Source organism: Pinus tabuliformis, chromosome 8, assembly GCF_031772625.1.
Source record: "Pinus tabuliformis cultivar Carrire ecotype Pingquan chromosome 8, CPIR1, whole genome shotgun sequence".
Classification (NCBI taxonomy): Eukaryota; Viridiplantae; Streptophyta; class Pinopsida; order Pinales; family Pinaceae; genus Pinus; species Pinus tabuliformis.
Window position 1 is genome coordinate 1018782116 of NC_142294.1, and position 26292 is coordinate 1018808407.

A 26292-nucleotide genomic window follows, 5' to 3' on the forward strand; every position below is an offset into this window, starting at 1 on the left:
GTTGATCCCACCCTATACAGGCAGCTCATAGGGTCCCTAAAGTATCTGGTCAACAAAAGGCCAGACATTTGCTACGCTGTCAACACCCTCAGTCAGTTCATGGTGGAACCGAAGAGGGCACACTGGGCAGCAGCCAAACACGTTCTCAGGTATTTAAAGGGAACAGTCAATTATGGACTCTTGTACAACAAAGGTAAGGATATCAGCTTGAGTGGATTTACTATGCAGATTGGGCAGGAAGTTCAGTGGCTCCGAGCTCATCTAAGGCGAGATATATGGTGGCAAGCACAGTGTCGTGTGAGGCCATATGGCTTAGAAAACTGCTTGTGAATCTATTCAAAAGGAATATGGAGGCGACCAGGATCATGTGCGATAATCAGAGTTGCATCAAGCTCTCTGAGAATCCAGTGTTTCATGATAGGTCGAACCATATTGATATCCAGTGTCACTTTGTCAGGCACTGTGTCCAACGAGGAGCTATACAGTTGAGTTACACTCCTATAGGAGAACAGGTGGCGAACATCCTCAACAAGGCCCTTGGAAGGACAAAGTTTGACTACTTCAGGGAAAAGATGGGGATGGTAAAGAACCCGTTTCAGTAGCAGAAATGGGAGTGATAACAACACGGATGTAGAGGGAGTTGCAGTGTGGATGCAGTGTTGGGAGAAAGGACCAGCAGCAGCACGAATGCAGAGGGAGTTGTCGTACAGATGCAGCAGTGGCAGTAGCAGAGCCATGGGCAACAGTACAGGATGCAGCAGTGCAGAGGATGTTGGGCAGGGAGGCTTAGCATCAGCACAGGGACCGATGCCGGATGATCAGGGTGATACTCAATGAGGAGTATTACTAGAGCACAGTCCTCGCCGAGAGGGAGTGCTGATTTGGGGAAGCATCGGATGTGCTCTGGCCACGAAAATTGGTGGAGAGGCTAAAGCACATGAGATCTCCAATACCCAAAAATGGTTTGGGCAGATTCTAAACAGTTTGGGAGATATTAAAATAATTAATATTTTTAATGGAGTCCCTAAGTCTAAACTTAGGGAAAATAAAATATTAATATGAATTAATATAAAACTGTGTTATAAGGGTCCAAAAGTCATGGATCAAGCCAGAGTTAATCTTAGCCGTTGATTAGGGACTTAATCTCGGCCATTGATTTGTCAACGAGAAAAGTATAAGAGAAGGCTTGAGGATCACTTGGAGAATACACTGAGGGAGACAAGTCTGTTCAATTTCTAGAGCGAGGTTAGTTGAGAAATTCGAACTAGTGGTCTGGTGAGCAGTGAGGAGGCAGCAAGTACGGAACAAAGAGACGGGATCAGGAACTGGAGGCCAGCACTGAGACAGGAGGGGCAAACGCAAGGCATTTCAAGCAGACGCATAGGCCACGGGAGACTGTGGAGTCACTAGAGGGCCTGCGTGGGTGACGCAGAGAGGCCCAGGGCTGACACAGAGTGTCTGGCAGCCACGCAGAGGTCACCCAAACTGACACTGGGATTGGGAGAAGCGCTGGAGAATTTTTCTCTCTGTGGGTAAGCTAGTTTGGCACCCTGTTGTATTGAAGAATTGCTGAATAATAAAATCCTCCCTTGCTGCATCGATTTTCCCACATTGGTTTCTTCCGGGGACTGTTGTCCAAAATATCTGCGTCAATGTGTTGATTCTTGTACATGTGTTTGTTTCTGTATTATGGTGTGATATCTGCGGCAAAATTTATTTTAATGTTTATTTAAGAAATTTCATAAATAACTTATTGAAGAATAAGTAGGAAAAGTAAATCAGATGTTGCAGTGATAGAATTTTCACAATCTAGACAACAATATGATTAATTATAATTAAATGTATCGGTCATAATAAATTACACAAAATGTGTATTTAGTATTTACAAACACGTGTGGATCATATTTTAAATTTTTCATTCATCAATCATCATTCAACTCCTACCTACATTCATAAACATTCACTCTGATATATATATATATATATATATATATATATATATATATGTATGTATATATATAATTCTGCAATCTACGATAATCTACAGTTGTGTCTCTTACATCCATCTTGTTCCATGTGGTGTTTCTAGCATTTGTTTAGCCTATTGACCAGAATGAAAGCATGGACAAGTTCCCAATTTGTTATTGACCAATCATGGGTGAATGGTCACAAGACTCTTTGCCATCTTTGTGATTTTTGGAGAATGCTCTTTGATAGTATTGTGGGATTTGAGTTCCCGCTCTAACCACGCATTCATATGCTCTTTCATACTTGAATTTCAGTTGATTGTTTTTGCATCACTAGTTCAGAAGAAGTTCGTGTGAAATTCTGTTGTTTGGAGGCTATAGTTTTGATACAAGACTCTATTTTCTTCATCGGATCCAAAGAGGTTCATGTGAAGCTTTTTTGGAGGCTAGAGTTCTACAAATGGACTCTCCATTGATACATCATGGTTAACTTCTTGTTAGCATTGGCCATCATTGTATTCCCTACCTACTAAACACTAAGCAACAATATAATGTTTATTTGGCCACTTTTTACCACATCTATCCCAAGTATATTACCAGAAGGGCCGTTGGGATGCAATATTATACTATTATGCCAACTTTAGTTTTGTTCCGAAGTCAATCTTAAGGGAGGGTTTGGAGACATGTTGGATAATATTGACTTTGGGTCCTGGGGCTCAAATTGCCCATATATATCATGTATTATATACCTGTACTTAGTATACCCATACATAGCTTGTGTATGTGGGGTACATTTCTTATTATGATGTGTGATTATTAGTGAATTGGGTTTAGTATGTTTATCATGCATACCTATAGATACCCTGCCATTTCTAACACAATGAGATTAAGGCAATGCAACCTTGTCTGCCCATTGTCTTATTTGAAATATATCCTGGCATCCTTCTAATAGCCTTTCAAGCCATGAGAGGTAAACCAAGTTAATGAGCATAGGGCACTGTTACAGCCTACAGTCTCCATCTGGGTTTGGTTACTTAAAACGGTGGTGTATATTCCCCTCTCAGACCAATGCGCTCCCACAAGGGGATCACTGTAAAGCACTAATGTTGTGGTCATTAAGTCCGTCCTGGCCTCGTGCCTTCAAGTGTCATACAGTGTCCCACAGCTTGGCAGTTGGTGGATGCTCAACAATTAAAATTCTGAAGCATCTAGCTAAGATTTTTTTTTTAATACCCTTTAAAATTACATCTTTCCTAGTATGGTTGCAAGAGTGCCCCAATAACAGTAGGAGGAGAGGGTCTTCTTGTGTTTCAAGAATACTCTGGACAGAATTGTGAATACTCCAAACTGTTAGAATCTGTATGGAGATGGCACTTGTAGAAGGCTTAATGCAGTGGCCGTTTTGAATTAAAGGAAAAAGCTAACCATGAAAACAAGCCATTCAAAGGCAAAAATTTGTTCAAATACAGTTGCTGAGCAAAACACAACCCCAACGAACAAATTCAGAAAGGTAGTAGGAAAAAACTGGGAAATAAATGGCAAGAGACCAAAGGTGGGATGGCTTAGATGAAAAAAGTAAATAGGGCCAACATAAACAAACAGTGCCCCTGTATAGGTTTTAAAAGCTGAAGAGCAGAAGAGGAAGATAATGCAGTCTATGTAAAATCCACGATTATGTCTATGTATTGTATTGGGAAAAAAATTAGTTGTCTCCAGAACATGAGGATGCAAGAGAAGCTAAGAGTTTTCCAAAATTTGATTACCAGCCTTACTGGCAGCATCCACAGCCAAAACATTAGCTTCTCCATTTATCTTTTCCATTTGTTCATTTGTACCAAAGCCTCCAAGGGTAGAAACGACAGCAGTAGCACCACGAAGTAATCCATCCCACTCTGCATAGAAAACATCACCTGCAGAAGAATTTCAATTGCATTCATACTTGACTCACAGTTAAAGAACCTAGTAGGACTGACCAGTTTCCAAACCAATATGCCATTCAATACATGAATGGATGGACAGCAAGCTGAATTTTCAAACTCTTTGTCAGTGCAAGTGATCCAATGATACAGGACTTTACATTAGCATATCTGGGAGAGGAAATGAGATAAAGAAACAACATAATTAAGGACACATGCAAAAATAAGAAAAGAACTCTAAACATAGGTGCATAAAACCGCACCAGATGTGAACTAGGAGAAGATTCGAGGAAGATGAAAATGGGTCAGAGGGGATCTCCATTTAATTTCCAATCGAAAATAAGCAAGAAACGGTAAGAGGTTGCTACAATCTGATTGGCATTACCCCAATGATCATGAGCCTTTTGCATCCAGTAATAGCCTGCTCTATTATCACTTTCCTATGAAAGAAAATAAATATCATTTATTTTCAAACTTGCTCATCAAACTACCTTTGAAAAAATGCACGAAAGATAATTGGTCGATCCATATAACAGATAACATGAATTCTCAAAGAATATGCACCAATAGAGGAGCTATATTTTATTTCAGTAATTCATATAGAAAGAACAATAAAGTCATGACTAGCGTTTCTTAGAAAACTGAATTTTCTAGTAATTTTTTCCATATGTCCAAAGTAGTTACATATGGAAACCACAAGAACAGAATAAATGGGAGTAGACTCTAGAGAATCCAAACATCTGGAAACTTGGAAAATGATAGGGTTTCAGTCTCTAGAGTAGAAATAGCTTCAAATCAAAAGATAATAATTGAGGAATTTGCACCAATTTAGGAGGCAGATCATTTTGCAGTAAATTAATTTAAAAGCAAGCAGATGTAAGTCATAATATGTACAGCATGTTGAGAATTCTTCAACCAAAGTTTACAAACACAAAGAAAGATAATGAGAATTGAATACAAACATATGGAAAGTCGACATTCAGTAATGCTTCAGCTTCTAAAGTACAAACTAAGTTTGACATGGTCAAAAACAACCACAGCTCTAAAATCACTTGGAAATTAGCAACGTTGTAACACTCTACCATGTCATTACCATTGCAATTCTTTTAACTATGATCTATACAAATTTAAAACTTCGCAGTTGGATATCTTCAGTATAACCCAAGATAAACTTTCCCCACAACCAACATACTCAACCTGGATCAATCTTACATGATATAAATTGATGAATACTCAACGGGCTAATTCCAGAAAGTTAAAAATCTTAATTACATTGCACTAGCCCACTGAACTACTAATAACTTATAAGCATAAGTCTAGATTGTATCAATGCATCTAAGACCACAGGGGGCATGTGCCATGAACACCTCTTTGTGGTTATTTCAAATCAGAATGAGCACTGAAATCATCCAGTTTATGGGAACACAATATGAATACTTAAAAACGTGGAATTCCTATTTCACCAGCCTAGATCCATCTTAACTCCAAATCTATAAAGTGCCAAGAGGGATCAAATTTCTTGAGGTGCAAAACTTTCCTCAAGTTTTACACTCAATAAAGAGATTTGCACCCTCTCAGCGCTTGATAGATCCGGAATTAAGATGGATCTAGTGGTTCACGACAATGTTTTAAAACTCTGACTCAGCCGAGGGTCGATTCCGACTCTAACTCCGACTCGGCCAGCTCGATTTCAATGACTCGGTCATTGTTAAAAATACATTAAATATTTATTTTTTATAAAAACAAATAATTTTAAAGATTTTCATTCATGTTTCCAAACACACAACATTAGAATATAGATAGAAGACAACATATGATCAAAGTAGGCTCATGAATATATCCATTATATTAAAATGGCACCCAGTGCACTATCCAATACATACACGATGATGATATAGAGATCAAAACAAAAACACATAACCAAGGAGGCTAGAAATGGCCTCTACAACAAAAGTCTGTGACCAATACTACTGGCTATTGCTAGAGTTGCCAACATCATCTGGCTCAGTGTTACTTGGGAGTGGGAGCGAAAGCGGGGAGCGGGAGCGAAAGCTGGGAGCGGGAGCGACATTTTCGGAAGCTCCCCGGAAGCTCTCGGTTTGGGAGCGAATCCTAGAGGAGTTCGACAACCAATGTCACTAACATCAAGGTACATAGAGTGATTGGTGCTCTTGATTAAATACGAGTTCCATACCCCAATACATGACAAAATTCAATGGAAACATTGCAATCCCCCAATCCTGAAAAACCGATAAGTCTGATGGATTTTGAACGAAATCTAAAATTCTACTTTCTCCATATGAAATCCAATCAGGTCGGAACCACTCTCAAACATCCTGAGTCATTTCATGGTAATGTTAAAAATTTAAGTAAAAGGATGAAAATGAAGATTAAGGAGAATGTCACTTACTTTTTTATATATTTTATATTTTGATACATATATGTCAACAAAAACATATAGAATAATGAATTAGATATAAAAAACATAGATTGAACCATATAACAACAATCATCTAGAAGTTATAATCTTCATCAACCACGTCCACAAGTTAGTAACATACAACATATTGAGTCTCATGATTCATCAATCTTAAAGTTTCAAGGTTTCAAAATTCAATATATAACATTTATCATCATGGATCACCAAAGTTGTACTTGCAAGCTAAGTGTAACCATTACAACAAATAATATCTAACATGAAATGAAATGTTATAAAATGAAATGAAATGAAACAACTTTCAACTTTCATGAAGCATCATATTCATAATTCATTACTAATGAGTTATAATTGCCAACTTCAAACTTAAATTGTCATATATTGTTAAAAAAATATCATAATAAATATGAAAGAGTCAATAGTTATAAAATCTACTAGAAACTAGAAAAGAGAAGTAAATCTATTATCTATTTCTTATGCTTGGGCCTCTTGCCACCACGAGAAATGTCTAATTTTTTAGTCTTGTTGGAAAATCAGGATCTTTGTCATTAATATAACCCTCTAAGCATTAGTATCCAGAGGTATCTTTGTCATTACCTCTGTATCTGTATAGGGATCTTTGTCATTAATATCACCCTCTAAGCATTAGCATAAGATAGAAAAAGCATAGCATGTCAAGTCAAGATTTGGATTGAGTGATGCATACATTTTTAGGAGGGTCATGATAGAGGAGTTCGACAACCAATGTCACTAACATCAAGGTACATAGAGGGATTGGTGCTCTTGATTAAATACGAGTTTCATACCCTAATACATGACAAAATTCAATGGAAACATTGTAATCCCCCAATCCTGAAATCCTGAAAAACTGATAAGTCTGCTAGATTTTGAATGAAATCTAAAATTCTACTTTCTCCATATGAAATCCAATGAGGCCGAAACCACTCTCAAACATCTTGAGACATTTCATGGTAATGTTAAAAATTTTGGTAAAAAGGATGAAAATGAAGATTAAGGAGAATGTCACTTTTCGGGAGCGATTTCGGGGAGCACGTTCCCACCTGCTCCTGAGTCGCTCCCGCCTGGAGCGCAGATTGGGAGTGGGATCAAGGGCGGGGGGGGGCTCCCCTGCAACACTAGATCAAATACTAGGGTTTGGGAGAGGGGAATGGACCCCAAAGACCAACAAACTAATTCATAAACCCCTTTGGAGTCCCCCACACTTAGAAAACTTAAAAAAAAATAAAAAAAAGGCATGTTTTTATGGTTCACTAGCCACTGTCAGCTACTCGGCCGAGTAGTTATAGATCCAGCCAAGTCGGCCGAGTCAGTCATAACTCGTCCGACCGAACCGAATTTTCTGCCGGGTTGAAAAAAAATTTTCCGGCTCGGACCAACTCGGCCAAGTCGGTTCCGAGTCGGGCGGATCTTAAAACAATGGTTCACGATCCTTCTTCTTATAATCCTCTGTTGGAGCACCAACGACCAAGACTAAAACTTAATCAAAGGCTAGGATCATCTTGAAGTCAATCTATGTGAGTTTCTAGACTATTCTCACCTTGACTTGATTAATTCTGATTAATTAACCAGTTTACATAAGTTTAGACTTAGGAAACATTAAAAAATAGGATAATAATCTAATTAAGTCATCTCTAAGTGGAATTTCCAAAAACGATTTATGGGTTTTGGAGATCTCATGCATTCTAGCCTCTCCACCAAATTTCATGGCTAGAACACATTCGATGCTACAAAACAACACTCCCTCTTAGCGAGGACAATCTTCTAGTGTTGCACACCCTATCACAACACTTTGTCTCTATATCATCCCTTGTCATGTTGTTGATGTCTGATTGTTTCTTCCCATCAACTACTGCACAACTCTAATGCTACATTTATGTTGCTGTTGACACTGCCATATTGTTGACAACTCTGCATCTGCATTGCAACTCCCTCTCCTCTGTTGTTGCAACTGCAACTACTGCAACTGAGAAAGCACCCAAAATACTCAATCATCTATATTCAGTATAATGCATCTGTCTCCCAAGTCCTGACTACTACTAGCCTCTGCACTGTCACTAAAGAATTTGCGTTGCTGCTAACTTTGCATTGAACCACCTGCTCTGTTGTCAACACTGCACTGCTCTCCTCAGGATCTGACTGCTACTAGTCTGCAACTGTCACTATGGTATTCACTGCATCAACTGCCACTGATCCATCCTGCTACTGAATATTGTGGACCCCCATAGCCAAGTAATGATCCATGAGGTGGACTCCTTAAGGACCCTGCCCAATCTTTGTAGTTCTTTAGGGCTATACACCAAAACACCCCACCTCACTCCTGGAGGTATATCAGCGAACATAGCAACTCTTCCTCTGCTGGTCTTGCTTCTCCTGCTTGTCCTTCTTCCTAAGAGGACATTGAGTATTGTAGTGGCCCAACTCACCACACCTGAAGCATTTAACCTTTGAGAGGTCCTTTTTCTTCTTCTGCTCCACTTGCCCCTGACTGGGACCCTTAGATGCGAGCGCCACATTCTCCTCCTCCTTCACACCCTTCGATCCATTGTTACTATTGCCATTGATGGAGCTCTTTAGAAGAGCTCGCCTCAACTCCTGCTACAAGTCGAACCACATCTTATCCCATTTTGGTAGCTTGTCTCTACCCAATATACTTTGGATGAAGACATGTCAATCCTTCGAGACAATGTTCAGTGCCAACTGCACTAGCTCTGTTGGTCGAGGCGATGCCCCAACAACTGCAAGTTGACCCTGCATCTCCTGAATCCTAGTAAGGAAGGGATCTATGCCTTCCCCTTTCTACATCCTAATGCATCTCAGCTTTTATTCCAGAAATATCTTCCAATGCTCGAAAGTACCCTAAGATAGCTAGCCGGGAGCATCCCACATCTGTTTGGTGTTGATTTTGGGTAGCATCGGATGTGATCTAGCTCCGAAATTTTGTGGAGGGGCTAGAATACATGACATCTCCAAGACCCAGAAATTGTTTGGAAAAATTCCACCCGGATGATGAGTTATTAAAATAATTAATATTTTTAATGGGGTTCCTAAGTCTAAACTTAGGAAAATAAAAATATTAATGGGTATTAATAAAGATATGGGTGAGAAGCTTCTAAGAGACGAGGATCAAGTCTATTTTAATCTTAGTCGTTGATTAGAGACTTAATCTCGGCCGTTGATTCATCAACAGGAAAAGTATAAGAGAAGACTTGAGAGTCATTTGGAGACACACCAAGCAAATACTCAGTAACCCAAGCAAAATCGATTCTCAAGGAGAAGAAGTTCGATTTCAGAGGGAGAGTTGCAGGGTTAAAGAAGAGGAGCGCATTAACATCAGTCAAAGACTGAGGAGGAGGTGACGCAAAGCATCCTAGAGATAGCATAGAGGGAAGATCAGAGAGACAGCGCAGCTGGAGACGCAGTCCTCAGGCAGGCCTCACGTAGAAGTGATGTAGAAGTGACGTAGAGTAGGACAGAGGGTCTCCGAGGTGTCATAACTTCTCCAGGTAGAAGAGGAAAATTGTCTTAAGTGTTTCTCTCAGAAGTGTCTCAATATTCTGTAGAATCGTTCCTTGTAAAGAGATTGTTGCTGAAAATTAATAAATAAACCCTCATCTGTTGCACTAGTTTTCCCGCATTGGGTTTTTCCAGGGACAATTGTCCAAAAATAACTGTGTTGATGTGATTGATTATTGTGCTTGTATATCGCTGTTATTTTCTCTGTCTTATTATGTGATAACTGCAGTAGAATTTATTTTGATGTTTACTGAAGGGTTTTGTAAATAACTTATTATGGAAGATAAGTAGGAGAAATAAATCAGTTACTGCAATAGAATTCCGTGTTAAAAGTTTTCACATTTCGCAATATCCTTGCTAGATATATGTGAGACTATATGGTCCTGAACCCCATCCAGAAACAACCACTTCGCCTTCACCATTTCCCTCTGGTATTCCTTCAGTTGATCCACGTCTTAGAGAACTATCACAACATTGTCTATGTAGAGCTTCCGGCCATATTCATCTAACAGGAAGGACATCCTGGCCTTCCAGATGACATAGTTAGAGGAACCCTCCAACCAATCATGATCTCTAAGCCCTGTTGCGGCCATATCTAAATCTGTCGAAAACTACCTATTTCTCTACGCCTAGTTGCTCATTCTGCTACACGCACTCCTTTCTGGAGTGAGGAAATCTGCACTCGATTACTACCAATCTACTGCTCGAAAAATTGAACTTTTGAGACTCAAAGTTCCCTGAAAGAAATTTTCCCTCTATGTGTGCAATTCACTTCCACCCGACATTGATTTTGCGACTGCAAACTACTGCAAAACCCTTTGTGTCCAACCAGAACTCTGCTCAGCAAAAATCTAGGTTGTTGTTGCTCCCTCTGACTGTTTGAATCACTATCTTGGGCAATTTGACTTCTCTGCCAACCTGCAACTAAAAATCGAATTTTTGCCCCCTCAATTAAGCCTGCCTGTCAACGAACTACGCAGCCTCTAGGAATTTCGACCTACTGCTCCCTCTAAACAGCAAAATTTTCTTCTCTGCTTCTGAGTTTCCCAGTTGATCACTCACGATCTAATACCGTGTGAAAATTTCATCTATCACAGCAACTTGAAATTATTTTCCTAATTATTAATTTATTTAACAATTTATTTGCAGTTTGCTACGACAAATACCAAATAATTCACATTGATTTTCACAAATAAATATTGCAGAAGAAAAATAGCGCTAGAATCTGAGAAAAATCTAGCACACACATAAAAATATGACACAATTATTTTTGGACAATTCTCCCCAGAAAAACCCAACTTGGGAAAAGTGGTGCATCAGCAGAGAGTTTTATTATTATGCAACAGTGAAATTCTGAGTACAATCTATGGATACCCAACTAGCAATCCAAACAGTAAGAAAATTTGGCCAAAATTATCCAAGGAAATTACCCTCCTTCCACAAGCAACCCGACACAACTTTCCTTCAAAAACTCGTCCTCCTGGAACCTTTACGTTGGCCTCTACGTAATGCTTGTGCAGGCCCTATGACGTCTAGCCTGGAACTACCTTTGATGAAGTTGTTCTTCTTGTCTCTGATGAGGAAATCGCTTCTCCGACACTCTCAAACCTTTGCCCGACCTCTAGAACTAAAAACAATTTTTCCTCTAGCTAAATCGAGTTTCTCTTCTGAAGCAACTGCACAGTCCTCCATGCTGCCCCACTAGGAATAACTCGGCCTCTCACTACTGCCTCTTCAGATCTGGAAAACTTCCTCTGAATCATTGTCCCTGCCCCTCATTGACTCTACTTCCTCACTGAAGCTCGAACTCTCCAGCAACTGACTGCTGCTACTCTGAAAAATCAAATTCTCCAAGTGTCTCTAGTGTGTTCTCCAAGTGCCCATCGATTTCTTATAATCCTATGTTCGAGCACCAACGGCGAAGATTAAAACTTAATCAAAGGCGAGGATCATCTTGAAGTCTATCTGTGTGAGTTTCTAGACTATTCTCACCTTGACTTAATTAATTATGATTAATTAACCGGTTTTTCTAAGTTTAGACTTAGGAAACATTGAAGATAGGTTAATAATATATTTAAGTCATCTCTATGTGGAATTTTCAGAAACGATTTCTGGGTTTTGGAGATCTCATGCATTCTAGCCTCTCCATCAAATTTCGTGGTTAGAACACATCTGATGCTACAAAACTAACACCACGGTTCCGCTAGATTAGGTTGTTTCCTAGAAATCCATAACTGCGAGGGCCAAATCCGCGGTTCCAGAAAGGGATTTGCGGTGAATCGGGCACGGATCCGAGCAAATCCGAGGGGCAACAGGCGATTCTGCCGAGGCCCGCCTTTTTTTGTGGCTTTAACTTGAGTTGGGGGTGGGTTTATGGTGAGTTAGGGAAAAGATAAATGGGGATAAAAGTCCTTTTCCCCGTTCTTTTCCTCATTTTTACATCTTGGAGAGCTTGGAGAAGAGAGGCTTAAGGAGAGCTTGGAGGAGTGAAGGAGGGGGAGCTTGGAGGAGTAAAGAAGGGTTGTCATCTACAAGAGCTAAAGAGATAAGTGTAAACCCCAAACTCCCTCATTTTTTTGTCATTGTTGTTTGTATTTTTTCTCCTCCCTCTCCTACTCTTTCCCATTCTTTCTTCTTGCACATTTCATTGTAAGTTGTCCATCTATATTCATATTCCAAAAGGGTGTTCATTTGGCATATATGCATCATTCCACAATTGGTTTTCATGATGGTGTTGGGGAGTAGGAATTGAAGGGAGGAAGAAGAAGAAGAGTATAGTGGTTCCTGTTACCACTCAATCTAGCAAGGGTCCTAAGAGCAGTTCCAAAGGGGAAACTACTAAACAAACTGGCAACAATGGGACAAGGCCCCACTGTCACCTCAGTCGATGTCCCTTGCTCTTTACAGACTTTCATTGATGGGAGGAGTTTCGGTATAAGGGAAATCACTATGAATGATAAGACAATGATGGGGTATAGTATTTCAAGAGTCCATTCACAAGAGAGACAGAAAAGATAAGGCTTACTTGCTCTAGAAACAAGGTGTGGGGCTCTCCAAGAAAGGCTCAAAGGAGGGCTAGACCTAGGGAATAGAGATAATCCTTGATAAGGGATGCCCTAGACCTAAGATTCCTATTACAAGAGGGTTTCTAAGATGGTCTTGTGAAATAAGGAATCATGGCGGTATCGAACCACAAAGAAGCTCAAGAGGACCCAAGCGAAGCCTAGGGTTTCAAATGAAACTTCAAACAAAAGATCTAGACCAAGCAAGGGAGAAGAAGAGAGTCAATGAAATATGAATTTCACTTGAGTTTTAGTGCAATGACCGGTGAGCAAGCCACCAACCAGAAAACCTAGGAACAAGAACGATTTTGGAACTAGGGCTTGGAATATCTCTAAATCTAGCCATGGAAAATGCTTCAAAACTTGTGAGGCCTAGGGAAAACCCCAACGCAAGTGCAGTCCAACTCGCTCTCAAAATGGATGGCTCCAACGAATTTTGCTTGATGCCCTAGGAGACCTCTAGGGTTAGGGCTTAATGTTAATTTTAGGTATGTTCTATGCTTAGAGAAATTTATTTCAATTTTCACAGTTAGCTTAATATCTTTTCCAGATTAGCAATCATGTCATCATTAAAGTAAATTGCAGATAGAATATAAACATAGATCGCAAAAGACAAGCCAAGACAAGAGGACACAAGATGTGGCACTAGCCAGGGACAAACCCCAACGTGGGGAAACCCTCAATCAATTCTTCTTATATGTTCTTCATAAGTCAACACTTTGACTTATCTTAAATAAGAGCATAGATCATCTCTAACAGGATGAACTCAGCTGAAGACATGTTGCTTCAACTGATTCTTCCAGGTGACTCGATCACCCATCATAGTGTTACACCTCATCATCATGCTGCATCTCACTATGCTGCATCATGCAGCACTCATCATCACTATGTTGGACCTCATTACCATGTTGCACACATCATATTGTTGTACCATGATTACTTGTTGTCCCATGCAAGCACCATGTCCTTATTGTCCCATCTACCATGCTCCACCATGATTGCATTTGTTGTTGTCCCACTGTTTAGCATTGTTGTGCCATGTCATAGCTTGTTGTCCCAAGTACCAAGCTCCAACAAGCACCATGTCCTGTTGTACCACTTACCATGTTGTTGTCCCTTGCAACACCATGTTGTTGTACCACTTACCATGCTGTTGTCCCTTGCAACACCATGTTGTTTGTAATATTCCTAATTAGCCATGGCTAATTGGAATATTCGATTTTGCTCAATTTTGCCTTCAATAGTTATTTATAAATAAAAAGGTGAGGAAAAAGGGGGACATAACTCACCTTTAGAATAAAGTCACTTCCTAGTAGCACAATGTTGTGACTTAAAGGGGAGCCAAGGGGGGCAAAAGACCACGTAGACACTTGGAGGGACTGCGCAGATGGAAAGGAACACGTGGCAAGAAACGGACTGCGTTGGAGGAGGTGCGCCTTGGGATTGAGAGAGGCCAACGCTATAAAGGAGAGGGGAGCCTCCTCATTTTGTCATTCGATTATGTGCATTTGTGCTAGTCACTTCGACTTAGAACACGCTGGCTGTTTAGCTAGTCTGCAGCACTGTTTAGTGCATCGAGTGTCTTCGTTCGGAGATCTCACCCTTAGCCCCGGGGGACTTCGAGTGCCTGCTCGGGCAAGGTAGTTTTCAACAGTCTTTTGCAGGAGGATTGATCTTTGGAGGGAGGAGGAACTAACCATTTTGGATAACTGCGCAGTTTTAAGAGAGGGACGCAGTTCTTTTGGTGGGAGTTCCGAATTGAGAGTTTTGCGGAGGATTTGAGCTGGGAGATTGAGCAGGGGATCAGCCCTTGCATATTGGAGGATTTTGGCAGAGTTCCAGGTGGAGTTTTGGAGGGTTCTATTCAGTGGCAGTGCAGAGCCTTGAGGGACAGCATAGATCCCCAAGGGGGTGATTTTCGGGGGTTGGCTATTTCAAAAAATCTTTCTGGGTTTTTCTGGGTTTCTTGAGGAGAGTCTGATTCCAGAGTTTCAGCACTTTTTGAGGAGGGGAACAGCCCCAAATCCTCATTTGGTTCTAGCAGTGGCAGCAGCACGACAGTTCTCCAGCAGCTTGGACGCAGTTCGGAGAGAGGCCATTCCTTTGCTATTCTGAGTGTATTTCTTCACTTGCCTTGTGCAAGTCAAAGTGCTACCTATCTGATCACCTCGTGTACTCTCTCCATTACTCAGTGTAATAAAATGGCTTAGTATTTCTCTCTGCATTTCTTGAGTATCTACTTATATTTCATGTTCACATTATTATATGTTGTACCACTGTTATTTTTATCACTTTGAGTTTCCCGGTCACTATATCATTTGGACGTGTTTGGTGGTGGGCTCCAGTATTGTAGCAATAATGCTACAACTCCTGGGGTTCCCTATCTCTAATTTTATCAACCCGGTAGTTCGTACAAACTTGGAAGCGACGGTGCTGTATGCACAAGTACTAGCTCTTGTCGCAGCTGTCACTTGGTCAGCTGGCACAAGTCCGCTAGGGCTCAAGCCAACTTCTATATGCTCTCAGAAGAAGCTTTCTAAATGATGGACGAAGGCTATCTCAAGGGAAATTGATCTACTTTGCAACAATGGACTGAAAGCCAACCAAAGCATGGAAACCCTAGTAAACCCTAATCTGACTAGTTTAACCTCTATGATGCAATGGTGAAAGTGCAAATGTCTAAAAAGGATGCCATTACTTCTAGTGATGTGAAATGCATGAACTCAAACTACTTCCATTGAAAAAAACATTGTTTTTCTATTTTTGCTTAAGTGGATGGAGTGATTATGAATTTGTCTCTTATTAGGGTTTGGCTGTGCAGAGGTGGTGCGAAGGGAGAGAAAGCTTGGGAAAGGTCAGGATGGCTAGGAGAGGTCCCAGAGGGTCCCTAGCATTAGTCCACAGAGGTCTACAACATTCGGATGCTCGGCAACCAAGTTTGCAGGCTTCTACAGGATGTCTGCAGGGGATCCTACAGGAAACTAAGGAATTCTACAGGAAGTCTGCTAACTTCTACAGGATGTGCTGTAAGTGGAAGTTTTGGGTGATGGTGAAGGGATGGAATGGTTTGGGTGGATAGGTGAGGTGGAGATGGAACTTGTGATGACTCAGGGGCAGAGAAATAGGACAGAGAATGAGTGCACGAAGTTGGTTGGTGGATAGAAGGATGGCAGCAACGAAAGGTCAAAAAGATGAAGCTACGTGGCAATGGATGAGTTGGAGGGTAAACGAGTTGGACAGAGGCCGAGTAGGTGGCTTGAGGAGAGGTCAAGAAGAAGAAGAAGGAAGTGGAATGATATGGAGCAGTGTAAATGAAACAAATGACTTATGTCTTGCACCAAAAACGAGAATTCATTAACCTATGATACCTGTGCCATTAAACCTATGAACAGCAATGTAAAACCGAGAAAAGAACTCGTGCATGGAATGAAAAATGTAGAAGTATGGTTCGATATCAAAAGTGCATGGATGGATCTTCAACGAAAATGACTATGTTGCAGCTTGCATGGAAGTAAAAGACTGCGTTTCTTTTTGGTGGTTGATATGGACTGCACCCCAATCCCTAAACAGAGATGGCAGTGATCTCTAACAACCTTTTTCTTGGAGCTCCTGTGTATTACAAACCTCCTATCGAATCTAAGCAGCTGAAAGCAAAGTAACCATAAGCTAATCCTACTCAATCACACGAAAACTAAATCAGCAGACTGTAAATTCGAATTGCATGTCAAAGTAAAGAAACAAAGTGCTGGAACAAAAGGCAAATAACACTACAAAACAGAGGAGGTCTATTGCTCTCAGGTTGGGCCCTAACCTGAGAGCTATAGCTCCCTTAAAAACTCAAAATTAGATCCAAATCTGCTTGCCTTTATTCATAATCAAAAGTCTAATGTCATGCCAAAATTGGCTTACAAAATAACAAAAACCGAGCTGTAACTCGTGCTCAGAGATTACAATAGTAATTCCAAAAGTCAAAAAGCTTCTAACAAAGGCTACGGCCTCCATATTTATACAAAATGAGGATCAAGTTGGCTGCCTTCATTCGTGGAGCTTGGCTGTCTAACTGAAAGTCAAACTGCTGTAAAACTGCTGATCCTGTAGAACGTGTTGGTTGCCTTTGAGCTCGGTGGGGAGAGCTGTTAGAGCTCGGAGTTAAGGTGAAAAGCACGAGGGAAGTCATTTAAAGCTATAGACAACCTCCCTATAAACATGCAATGCCACCTTTGTTGTCTCCATGTCTCCTTTTGCGTGGTCTTTTGCTCTCTTTAATGCCAAGAACCTGAAATCATCATGTATTAGTCACATAGATATAATGCCTGCCCTTCTTCCTACAAACAACACGAATATACTAAGAAATGAATGCATAAGTGGTAAAAGATGAATGGTTGAACAAGGTAAGTAGGCCAATATGAGCCCAAATTGTACCAAAAATTGGGGCTCATCATTTGGTTGGAGTTTGCTTGGGTCTGAGGGATATCCTGGAAATGGGATATTACACTATTGTACCATTGTTTAGCATTGCTACTACTGTCCCAATGGGCTTTTGCTGCCACATGTCATTGTTGCTCTTATGATTGCTTGCTGTCCCATTTGTGTTTGCAACACCGTGCTCGCTGATGTCCCATTGTAACCTACAACAACCCAACAATCATGCCCCAAAACATACCTTGAACAACCTTAATGAACTGTAGCCTAGTCAAGGTAGATGGTTGCCTCCTCATGCTGTTGTTCTGAGCATATGGTAGCCCCTAACACTTCCACGCTTGCCTGTTTTGGAGTGGCTAGGCCTGTGGCCTACCATAGACCTCTGTTGCATACTAACAGCGTTCTCAAACAGTCTTACCTTACCTTTTTCTTCCCTCAAACAATCTATAATTCTCCTTTCCAAACTCGACCTCCCTGCAAGTATGAACAGACCTCATTTAGAATAGAGTACTGCAATGAGCATTGAGGGACTGCACAGAACCACAAGGGGGTGATTTTCAAGGGTCGGCCATTTCAGAAAAGCTTTCTCGGCTTTTCTGGGTTTCTTGAGTAGAGTCTGATTCCAAAGTTTCAGCCTTTTCTGAGGAGGGGAGCAGTACCAAATCCTCATTTGATTCCTAGCAGCAGCAGCGCAGCAGTTCACCAGCAATTTGGACGCAGTTTAGAGGGGCCATTCCTTTGTTATTCTAAGTGTATTTCTTCACTTGCCTTGTGCAAGTCGAGGTGCCATCTTCCTGATCACCTCCTGTACTCATTCTATTACTCAGTATAATAAAATGGCTTAGCATTCTCTTTGCATTTCTTCAGTATCTGCTTATGGTTTATTGTTATACGTTGTATCATTGTTATTTGTATCTCTTTGAGCATTCTCGGCTATTATACCACTTTGTGTGTTTCTCGTATACTCTTAGACAGAGTTTGGAAAAGGCCATGCAGCCTCGGGATCTCGTCCTCTTTTCAGAGGCAACATATCTGATAAATGCCCTCCCAATCCATCGTTGGTTGGAGTTTTGCTTGTGTTCGAGGAATATTTTTGGTAAGAGATATTACAGTGGTATCAGAGCATAGATCTGGCTCAACCTGTGGAGCTGGCAATCTATGACACTGGGGGAAAAACCCTATATCTGTTACAGAGGTCGGAGGTACAGAGACGTTGGGCGTAGGTTGGAGAACACTTACGGAGAGGGAGACTGTGTTCCGGTGGTGGACGTAGAACAAGAGGAGCCTATAGTAGACGCAGAACAGAGGGAGCTTGTGGTGGACGCAGAGCGGGAGGCTCTGATCGCAGATGATGACGGGAAGAGATTTGCGGATATGCTCCTCAAATCAGTGCAGGATCTATCGAGGCAAATTGAGGTGATGGGGCAGAGGTTCACGGCAGTAGAGGCCAGACAGCATGAGAGCCCACGGGTTTTCCAGGTTGGTGAGGGATCGGATGCATCCCACCATTTGCCAGAGCAGCGTGATACTGTGCAGCGAGTGGCCTCACATGCCCCTACACGCTCTACCATGCCCACTTTCTTAGGAGCAGACATGGGGGTCGTAGCCCAGCACGAAGCAGAGCCCGAACATATGGGCGATTATTTTGCAGAGTACCAGACCTATCAGCAGGAGTTCAGGGAAGCCCTCTCATTCAAAGATTTTGTTCAGCTCCAGCGGGATAGTAGACCCCGCAACCATCACAAAGGGTACCAGCATTACCATGATGGTGACACCTACCATGCAGCGAGTAGATTCCACTTGCCTACGTTTGATGGTTCATCAAACAGTTCGGCAAAGTCTTGGGTGGAGAAGCTAGACATTTATTTTCAGCTTAACCAGATGTCGGAGACAGAGGCCATCAAGGTGGCAACATTGCACTTGGATTGTGAGGCCCAAGATTGGTGGATTCGTGGGATGGTTACACTCGAGCACTCCACAGTGATGACATATGCTGAGTTTACCAGGAGATTGATGGAGCGATTTGATTGGAGGGATCCAGAGTAGCATTTTGTTGAGTTGACGAGGCTCAAACAGACAGGGAGCCCAGAGACCTACATTGCAGATTTCTTGAGGGTCTCCGTGATGGTGCCAGACCTATCCACGGCACGGAGGGTCTATATGTATGTTGAGGGGTTAGCAGAGCCACTTCAGGGTCTAGTTCGATCCACTAAACCAGCCACACTGAAGGACATATCAGCAGGACCCGGGACTTACAAGATGTCTTACCCAGGACCCGGACACCTTACCCCTAGAGACAGACTTTCGAGTCTAAGGGGAAGGATGTGAGGATTCCACCTCCAAAGGGGTATCTAGGACGAGTACAAATTGATGACGATGTTAGGAGGGAGCTGAAGAAGAAGCGGTTGTGCTTCACATGTCAGGAGTCGTGGGCACCGGGACATAGATGTGTTGCTGGCAAAGCATATTTTATTGAGGTCTTCTCCGAGAGCAGTGGAGAAAAGGATGACGAGAATGATGTGGAGGCAGGAGATAGCCATGCCGTATAGGGACCTTTGCCACCTCCACCGCCAGCAACAGGTGGTGCATCTTTTGCAACCACCGAATATCGGTTTTGGTTGACAGTGGGGCGACCCACAACTTCATCGATGCATAGATGGTTGAGCGGAGAGGTATACAAACAGAGAGCTTCGATGGGTTTTCAGTCTTGGTCCCAGGAGATCAGACCATGACGTGTGCTCGTTATGTTCCAAAGCTTTCAGTGATGATGGGCAACTACACATTGACTGACCACTTTTTCGTGGTCGATATTCCGGACACCAACATGATACTGGGCGTTCAGTGGCTTATCACTCTAAGGAAGGTCACGACGGATCTGAAGACCCTAGAGATGGAGTGGGATGATGAGAAGACAGGGAGGCATGAGAAGATACGGGGACAGCACACATATTCGCCTCAAACTGTTTCGGCTCATCGGATGGAGGCGGTCTTCCGGAAAGGAGACACTGAGTGGGTAGTGGAGCTGGGTGCATCAGAGGCAGGGACTACAGGGCAGACGGTACACCCAGAGATGCAGTCTATCCTTGATCAATATGCCATAGTGTTTGGGCAGATTCCACCAAGACAGCCATCGGATCGGGGGTTTGAGCACACCATCGAGCTTCAGCAGGGCATACAGGTCGTGATTACCACCCCCTATAGGCACCCCAAGGCCTATCGGGATGAGATTGAGCGGGCTATCCAAGAGTTGCTGGCTCTTGGGCACGTCCGACCGAGCACGAGTCATTTTGCTTCTTTTGTGGTGTTGGTGAAGAAGAAGGACGGTACATTGAGGACGTGCATTGACTACAGGGCCCTGTACAAGAAGACCCTGAAGAACAGGTAGCCCATACCTAGGATCGATGAGTTGATGGACGAGTTGAGAGGGGCACGTTTCTTCTCAAAGATTGATTTGAGACCTGGGTACCATCAGATTCGTGTGAGGGAGCAGGACATTCCCAAGACCGCCTTCAGGTGTCACTATGGGTACTTTGAATTCTTGGTGATGCCTTTTGGGCCAACCAACACCCCAGCTACATTTCAGTCCTGCATGAATCACATCTTCCGTAGTCACTTGAGGAAGTTTGTGTTGGTATTCTTCAATGATATTCTCATTTACAGCAGGACTTGGGAGGAGCATCTCCAGCACATTGAGACAATCTTGCGTATCTTACAAGAGCAGCAGTTCTAAGCCAAACTCTCCAAGTGTGAGTCTGGGTTGACGGAGAGGTTGTATCTGGGACACATCATAGGGGTGGACAGAGTGAGGGTCCACAACGAGAAGATCAGGGCCATCAGAGAATGGCCAGAGCCGAGAAACGTGACAGAACATCGAGGATTCATTGACATTTGTACTTACTACAGGAAGTTCGTGAAAGGTTTCTCATAGCTTGCAGCACCCCTGACAGATTTGATGAGGAAGGGGGCATTCAGTTGGTCGGATACAACGCAGCGAGCCTTTGATAGGCTCAAGGAGGTTATGAGCAGTTGCCCAGTGCTTGCATTGCCAGATTTTACGCAGCCATTTGTTTTGGAGTGTGATGCATCGGGAGAGGGGATCGGCGCAGTATTGATGCAGGGAGGTCACCCCATAGCCTTTGAGAGCCGGAAGCTCCTTCTGCACGAGAGGTTGTACTCTATATACGACAAGGAGATGCTGGCCATCATGCATGCATTAGCTAAGTACCGGAAATATTTGGTGGGTAACAGGTTCAGGGTGAGGACTGATCAGAACAGCCTCAAGTTCTTTTTGGAGCAGAAGCAGCTACAGGAGAGGCAGCAAAAGTGGATCAGTAAGATCCAAGCATATGACTTTGACATTGAGTATGTCAAGGGTAAGAACAACGTGGTAGCAGATGCCCTTTCACGTAGACCAGCCACGTTGTCTCTTATGAGCTTGGATACAGATTGGAGGACTCGACTCTTAGTAGAGTACTCCAAGGATAGGTTTGCATGTGAGGTTCTGGATGGGCAGGTGGCAGATGACAGGTACAAGGTGGTCGATGAGATCATCTATTACAGGGACCGGATCTTCTTGACTGAGGGGTCTCAGCTCAAGAAGAAGATACTCCAGGCATCACATGATTCACCTTTGGCAGGACATCAGGGTTTTACCAAAACCTACAGGGCCATTAGAGAGAGGCTCTTGTGCAAGGGCCTCAAGGAGGACGTACTCCAGCACATCCGAGAGTGCAATATTTGCCAGAGGAACAAGGGAGAGATGAGCCATCCAGCGGGTTTATTGCAACCTCTTCCCATTCCGGAGGGGAAATGGGAGAGTATTTCGATGGACTTCATCACAGGGTTGCCCATGGTACAAGGCAGGGATTGTATCTTTGTCGTCGTTGATCGACTGACGAAGTACCCACATTTTTTTGCCATATCCGCACACTATACAGCAGCATAGGTGGCCGAGTTGTTCTTTAAGGAAATCTTCAGGCTACATGGTCTTCCTAAGACCATCGTCAGTGATAGGGACAGCCGTTTCATGGGCGGGTTTTGGCAGGAGCTTTTCTGGTTGGTGGGGACGGAGTTGACACCGAGTACCAGTTATCACCCACAGACGGATAGGCAGACAGAGATAGTTAACAAGTGGCTGGAGGGCTACTTGCGTAACTATGTCAGTGGGCAGCAGCGAGCATGGCTGAAGTGGCTGCATCTGGGGGAGTACTGCTACAATACTTCACATCACATGTCCATTGGTATGTCACCATTCTATGCCTTATATGGGTATCATCCTTTATCTTTTGTTGACGTGATGTTTGGTGATATCAGGGCTCCTAGAGCCAAGATTTGGATCCAAGAGAGTCAGGATATCCTCTAAGCTCTCAAGGATAACATGGCTACAGTGCAGAACTAGCAGAAGCTGTATGCCGATAGGGGTCGGGTGGAGAGACAGTTCGAGGTAGGGGACATGGTCTACCTACGATTACAGCCATACCGACAGTCGTCACTGAAGCAGAAGGGGGCTAAGAAGCTCAAGCCCCGCTTTTATGGGCCATACAGGGTGATACGCAGGATTGGACAGGTTGCATATGAGTTGGAGCTGCCCCAAGGCAGCAAGATTCATAACATTTTTCATGTATCATGCCTGAAGGTGGTGTTGGGGCAGAAGGTGACAGTGACAGATGAGCTACCACCCATGGATGATGAGGGGCATTTGGTATTGCAGCCGGAGGCTATCATTGATACCAGGGAGAGGCAGCTGCAGAGCAGGACGGTCCGGGAATTCTTGGTGAGGTGGAAGAATTTGCCAGATGAGGATGCCACTTGGGAGAGTGAGAAGATCTTACAGCATCCATCACTTCAGTTGCTTGAGGACAAGCAACATTTTGCCGGGGAGACTGTAATATTCCTAATTAGCCATGGCTAATTGGAATATTCGATTTTGTTCAATTTTTGCCTTCTATAGTTATTTGTAAATAAAAAAAGTGAGGAAGAGGGGCATAACTCACTTTTAGAATAAAAAGTCACTTCCTAGTAGCACAACGTTGTGACTTAAAGGGGAGCCAAGGGGGCCAAAGGGGGACGCAGAAATGGAGCCCACGCAGACACATGGAGGGACTGCACAGGAGGGAAGAAACACGTGGCAAGAGGGGAATCACGCAGAGGAGGTGAGCCTTGGGATTGAGAGAGGCAAAGGCTATAAAAGAGAAAGGAACCCCATCATTTTGATCATTTTGTTATGAGCATTTGTGATAGTCATTTTGACTTAGAGCACGCTGGCTGTTTAGCTAGTCTGCAACACTGTTTAGTGCATTGAGTGTCTCCGTTCGGAGATCTCACGCTTAGCCCCTGGGGACTTCGAGTGCCTGCTCGGGCAAGGTATTTCCATTGGCATTCCAGCAATAGTTTCATCAGCACTTCAGCAGCAGTTTCATCAGCGTTTTGGAGGACTGCGCAGCACTGAGAGGAGGACGCAGTTCTTTCTGGCAGGAGTTTGGGTTGAGGGTTTGCAGGAGGATTGGTGCTGAGAGGTAGAGCAGGGGATCAACCCTTGCATATTGGTGAGTTTTGGCAGGGGTTTCAGGCAGGCTTTTGGATTGTTTCATTCAGTGGCAGTGCAGAGCATTGAGGGACTACGCAGAACCCCAAGAGAATGATTTTCGAGGGTCGACCATTTCAGAAAAGCTTTCTGGGCTTTTCTGGGTTTCTTGAGTAGAGTCTGATTCCAGAGCTCCAGCCTTTTCTGAGGAGAGGAGCAGCCCCAAATCCTCATTTGATTCCTAGCAGCACCAGCAGCAGCATAGCAGTTCACCAGCAGCTTGGACGCAGTTCAGAGAGGGGCCATTCCTTTGCTATTCTGAGTGTATTTCTTCACTTTCCTTGTGCAAGTCGAGTGCCATCTTCCTGATCACCCCTTGTACTAATTCTATTACTCAGTATAATAAAATGGCTTAGCATTCTCTCTGCATTTCTTGAGTATTTGCTTATGGTTTATTGTTATACATTGTATCATTGTTATTTGTATCTCTTTGAGCATTCTCGGCTATTATACCACTTGTGTGTTTCTCGTATACTCTTAGACAGAGCCTGGAAAGGGCCAGGTAGCCTCCGGATCTCGTCCTCTTTTCAGAGGCAACATATCTGGTAAATGCCCTCCCAGTTCATCTCTGGTTGGAGTTTTGCTTGTGTTTGAGGAATATTCCTGGTAAGGGATATTACACACAGAGACAGTAAATGTTAAAACAGAGGAGGCAGATAAAACATACAGTTAAAAGACAAACAGATGAAATATACAAAAAGATGATCAATACCCAACTACCATATGATGAGACATGTAAAAAATTAAATGAATCACTGTTGAAATACATAGTAAAAACTTGAAATGTAAAGTAAAAGTAAAAAGCACAGTAAAGGTTATTGACAGGTCAACAAGGTCAAAGAGTATCAGATGAAAGTGTATCAGATGAAAGGTCATAAGTAAATATGACATCCAGCGTGAAGACCAAACAGCCAAGCAGCTTAAAGGGCAAAAGATCAAAGACCAAAGCCAGCAGAACCTAAATAATAGAGACAGCAAGCAGTAGTTCAATAGTTGTCTCTATCTTCTTGCATGAAGATATTTCCTTTTCCTTGAATAAATCTATTTTTGTAAAAGCAGTTTAGGATATTTTCTTAGTTCTACTGTTGTATAAATAATTCTCCTTATGAGTTATTATGGGTTCACCATTGAACCAGGTTGATGTACTTAGCTTTTCTGGACCCTTAATACAAAGCAAAGGATTCTGAATGCAGTTCTACAGAGTTTGTGTTTCCTGTAAGTTTTTCCGGTAACACTCATTATGTTTTTCTTCATATTCTTATGTCTTACAGAGATACCTAGGTAGGAATAATTCTGTTTCAATCTATTCTTGTAAGCTCCTGAAGTGATAATCTATAAAGAGAATGGATTAATGGACTGTCTATTTAATTAATTCCCTCTAAATCAATAAATCATCAGCATATTGTTGTAAGCATAAGCATATTCTCTTAAACCTTTTGAACATTGGTCAGAGGTTTTCACACTTATGATTACACAATTTTCTGTCTGAAAATTGTGATAATCATATTATTTTTTGTTTCTGCTCACCACTATTCAAGCTTTATCACAGTGTGAAATTTTATAGCAGCTCTCTGTTTTGGTATTAGTATTATTCAAAAGGTCAGGGATTACAGTGTTATATCTGTTTCATTCATTGGTCCTCCAAATTAAAACTAAAACCCCAAAACAATTATCTTAGATGCTCTGGCTTGATAGCTGACCATTATCAACTCAGAGGTACAACAGGACCACATGTTTGTCTCAGGTGGCAAAGAAAATGGCACATCGAGCTATCTGGACACTACTAGGGGCTGTTGGTTGTCGGCTGAGGACATCCTACGAGGAAAAAAAACAAAAAATCCTCCTGTGCATACTACCCACAGGTGGTGGGTAATAGATACCACCATGCACATGTAAAGAAGATTTCACAAAGTCGATCGTCGAAGGCGAAACCAACGTTGCATGAAGCGGGGACGGTTTTTGGAAGTGGGGATGTGGAAGTGTCATTTCCCAAAAATCTAGGAGGAAAAGCGTCTTGGAAGCATCTACTATACATATATATATTGCATTTATATTAAAAAACATCCCAAATACCAAATTAGTTGTAGAAAACATGAAAACATGCATATTTTTACATAAATCAAGATAGATATGGCATCCATGATTCCATTGTACATCAATGATTAATTATTCGAGCATCAACCATCTAGATTCTATCAATTACAATCATACATCAAATTTTTAAGCATATCATAAAACATAAAACATTTAGAAGATAAAATCATCAAATATTCAAGTAACCTATCTAGCAAGTGAGCAACTATCAACATGAGTCATGTCCAAAATTCAAATAATAATGTTTACAAAATAGGCCAACTGGCCACCAGCAAGA

General features: G+C 42.3%; 1 protein-coding gene across 5 annotated transcripts in view; it reads right to left on the minus strand.

Annotated features, from left to right (window-relative positions):
* LOC149238852 (NAD(P)-binding Rossmann-fold superfamily protein) overlaps positions 1 to 26292 on the minus strand; it is a 342556-nt gene that overhangs the window by 148885 nt on the left and 167379 nt on the right. For 4 of the 5 annotated variants that reach the window (XM_089373201.1, XM_089373197.1, XM_089373198.1 and 1 more), the window contains one exon: positions 3731 to 3877. The exons of the other annotated variant lie outside the window; for it this stretch is intronic. In XM_089373201.1, the coding sequence (XP_089229327.1) occupies positions 3731 to 3877 (147 nt within the window). The remainder of the gene's footprint in view (positions 1 to 3730; positions 3878 to 26292) is intronic. 5 annotated transcript variants of the gene reach the window in all.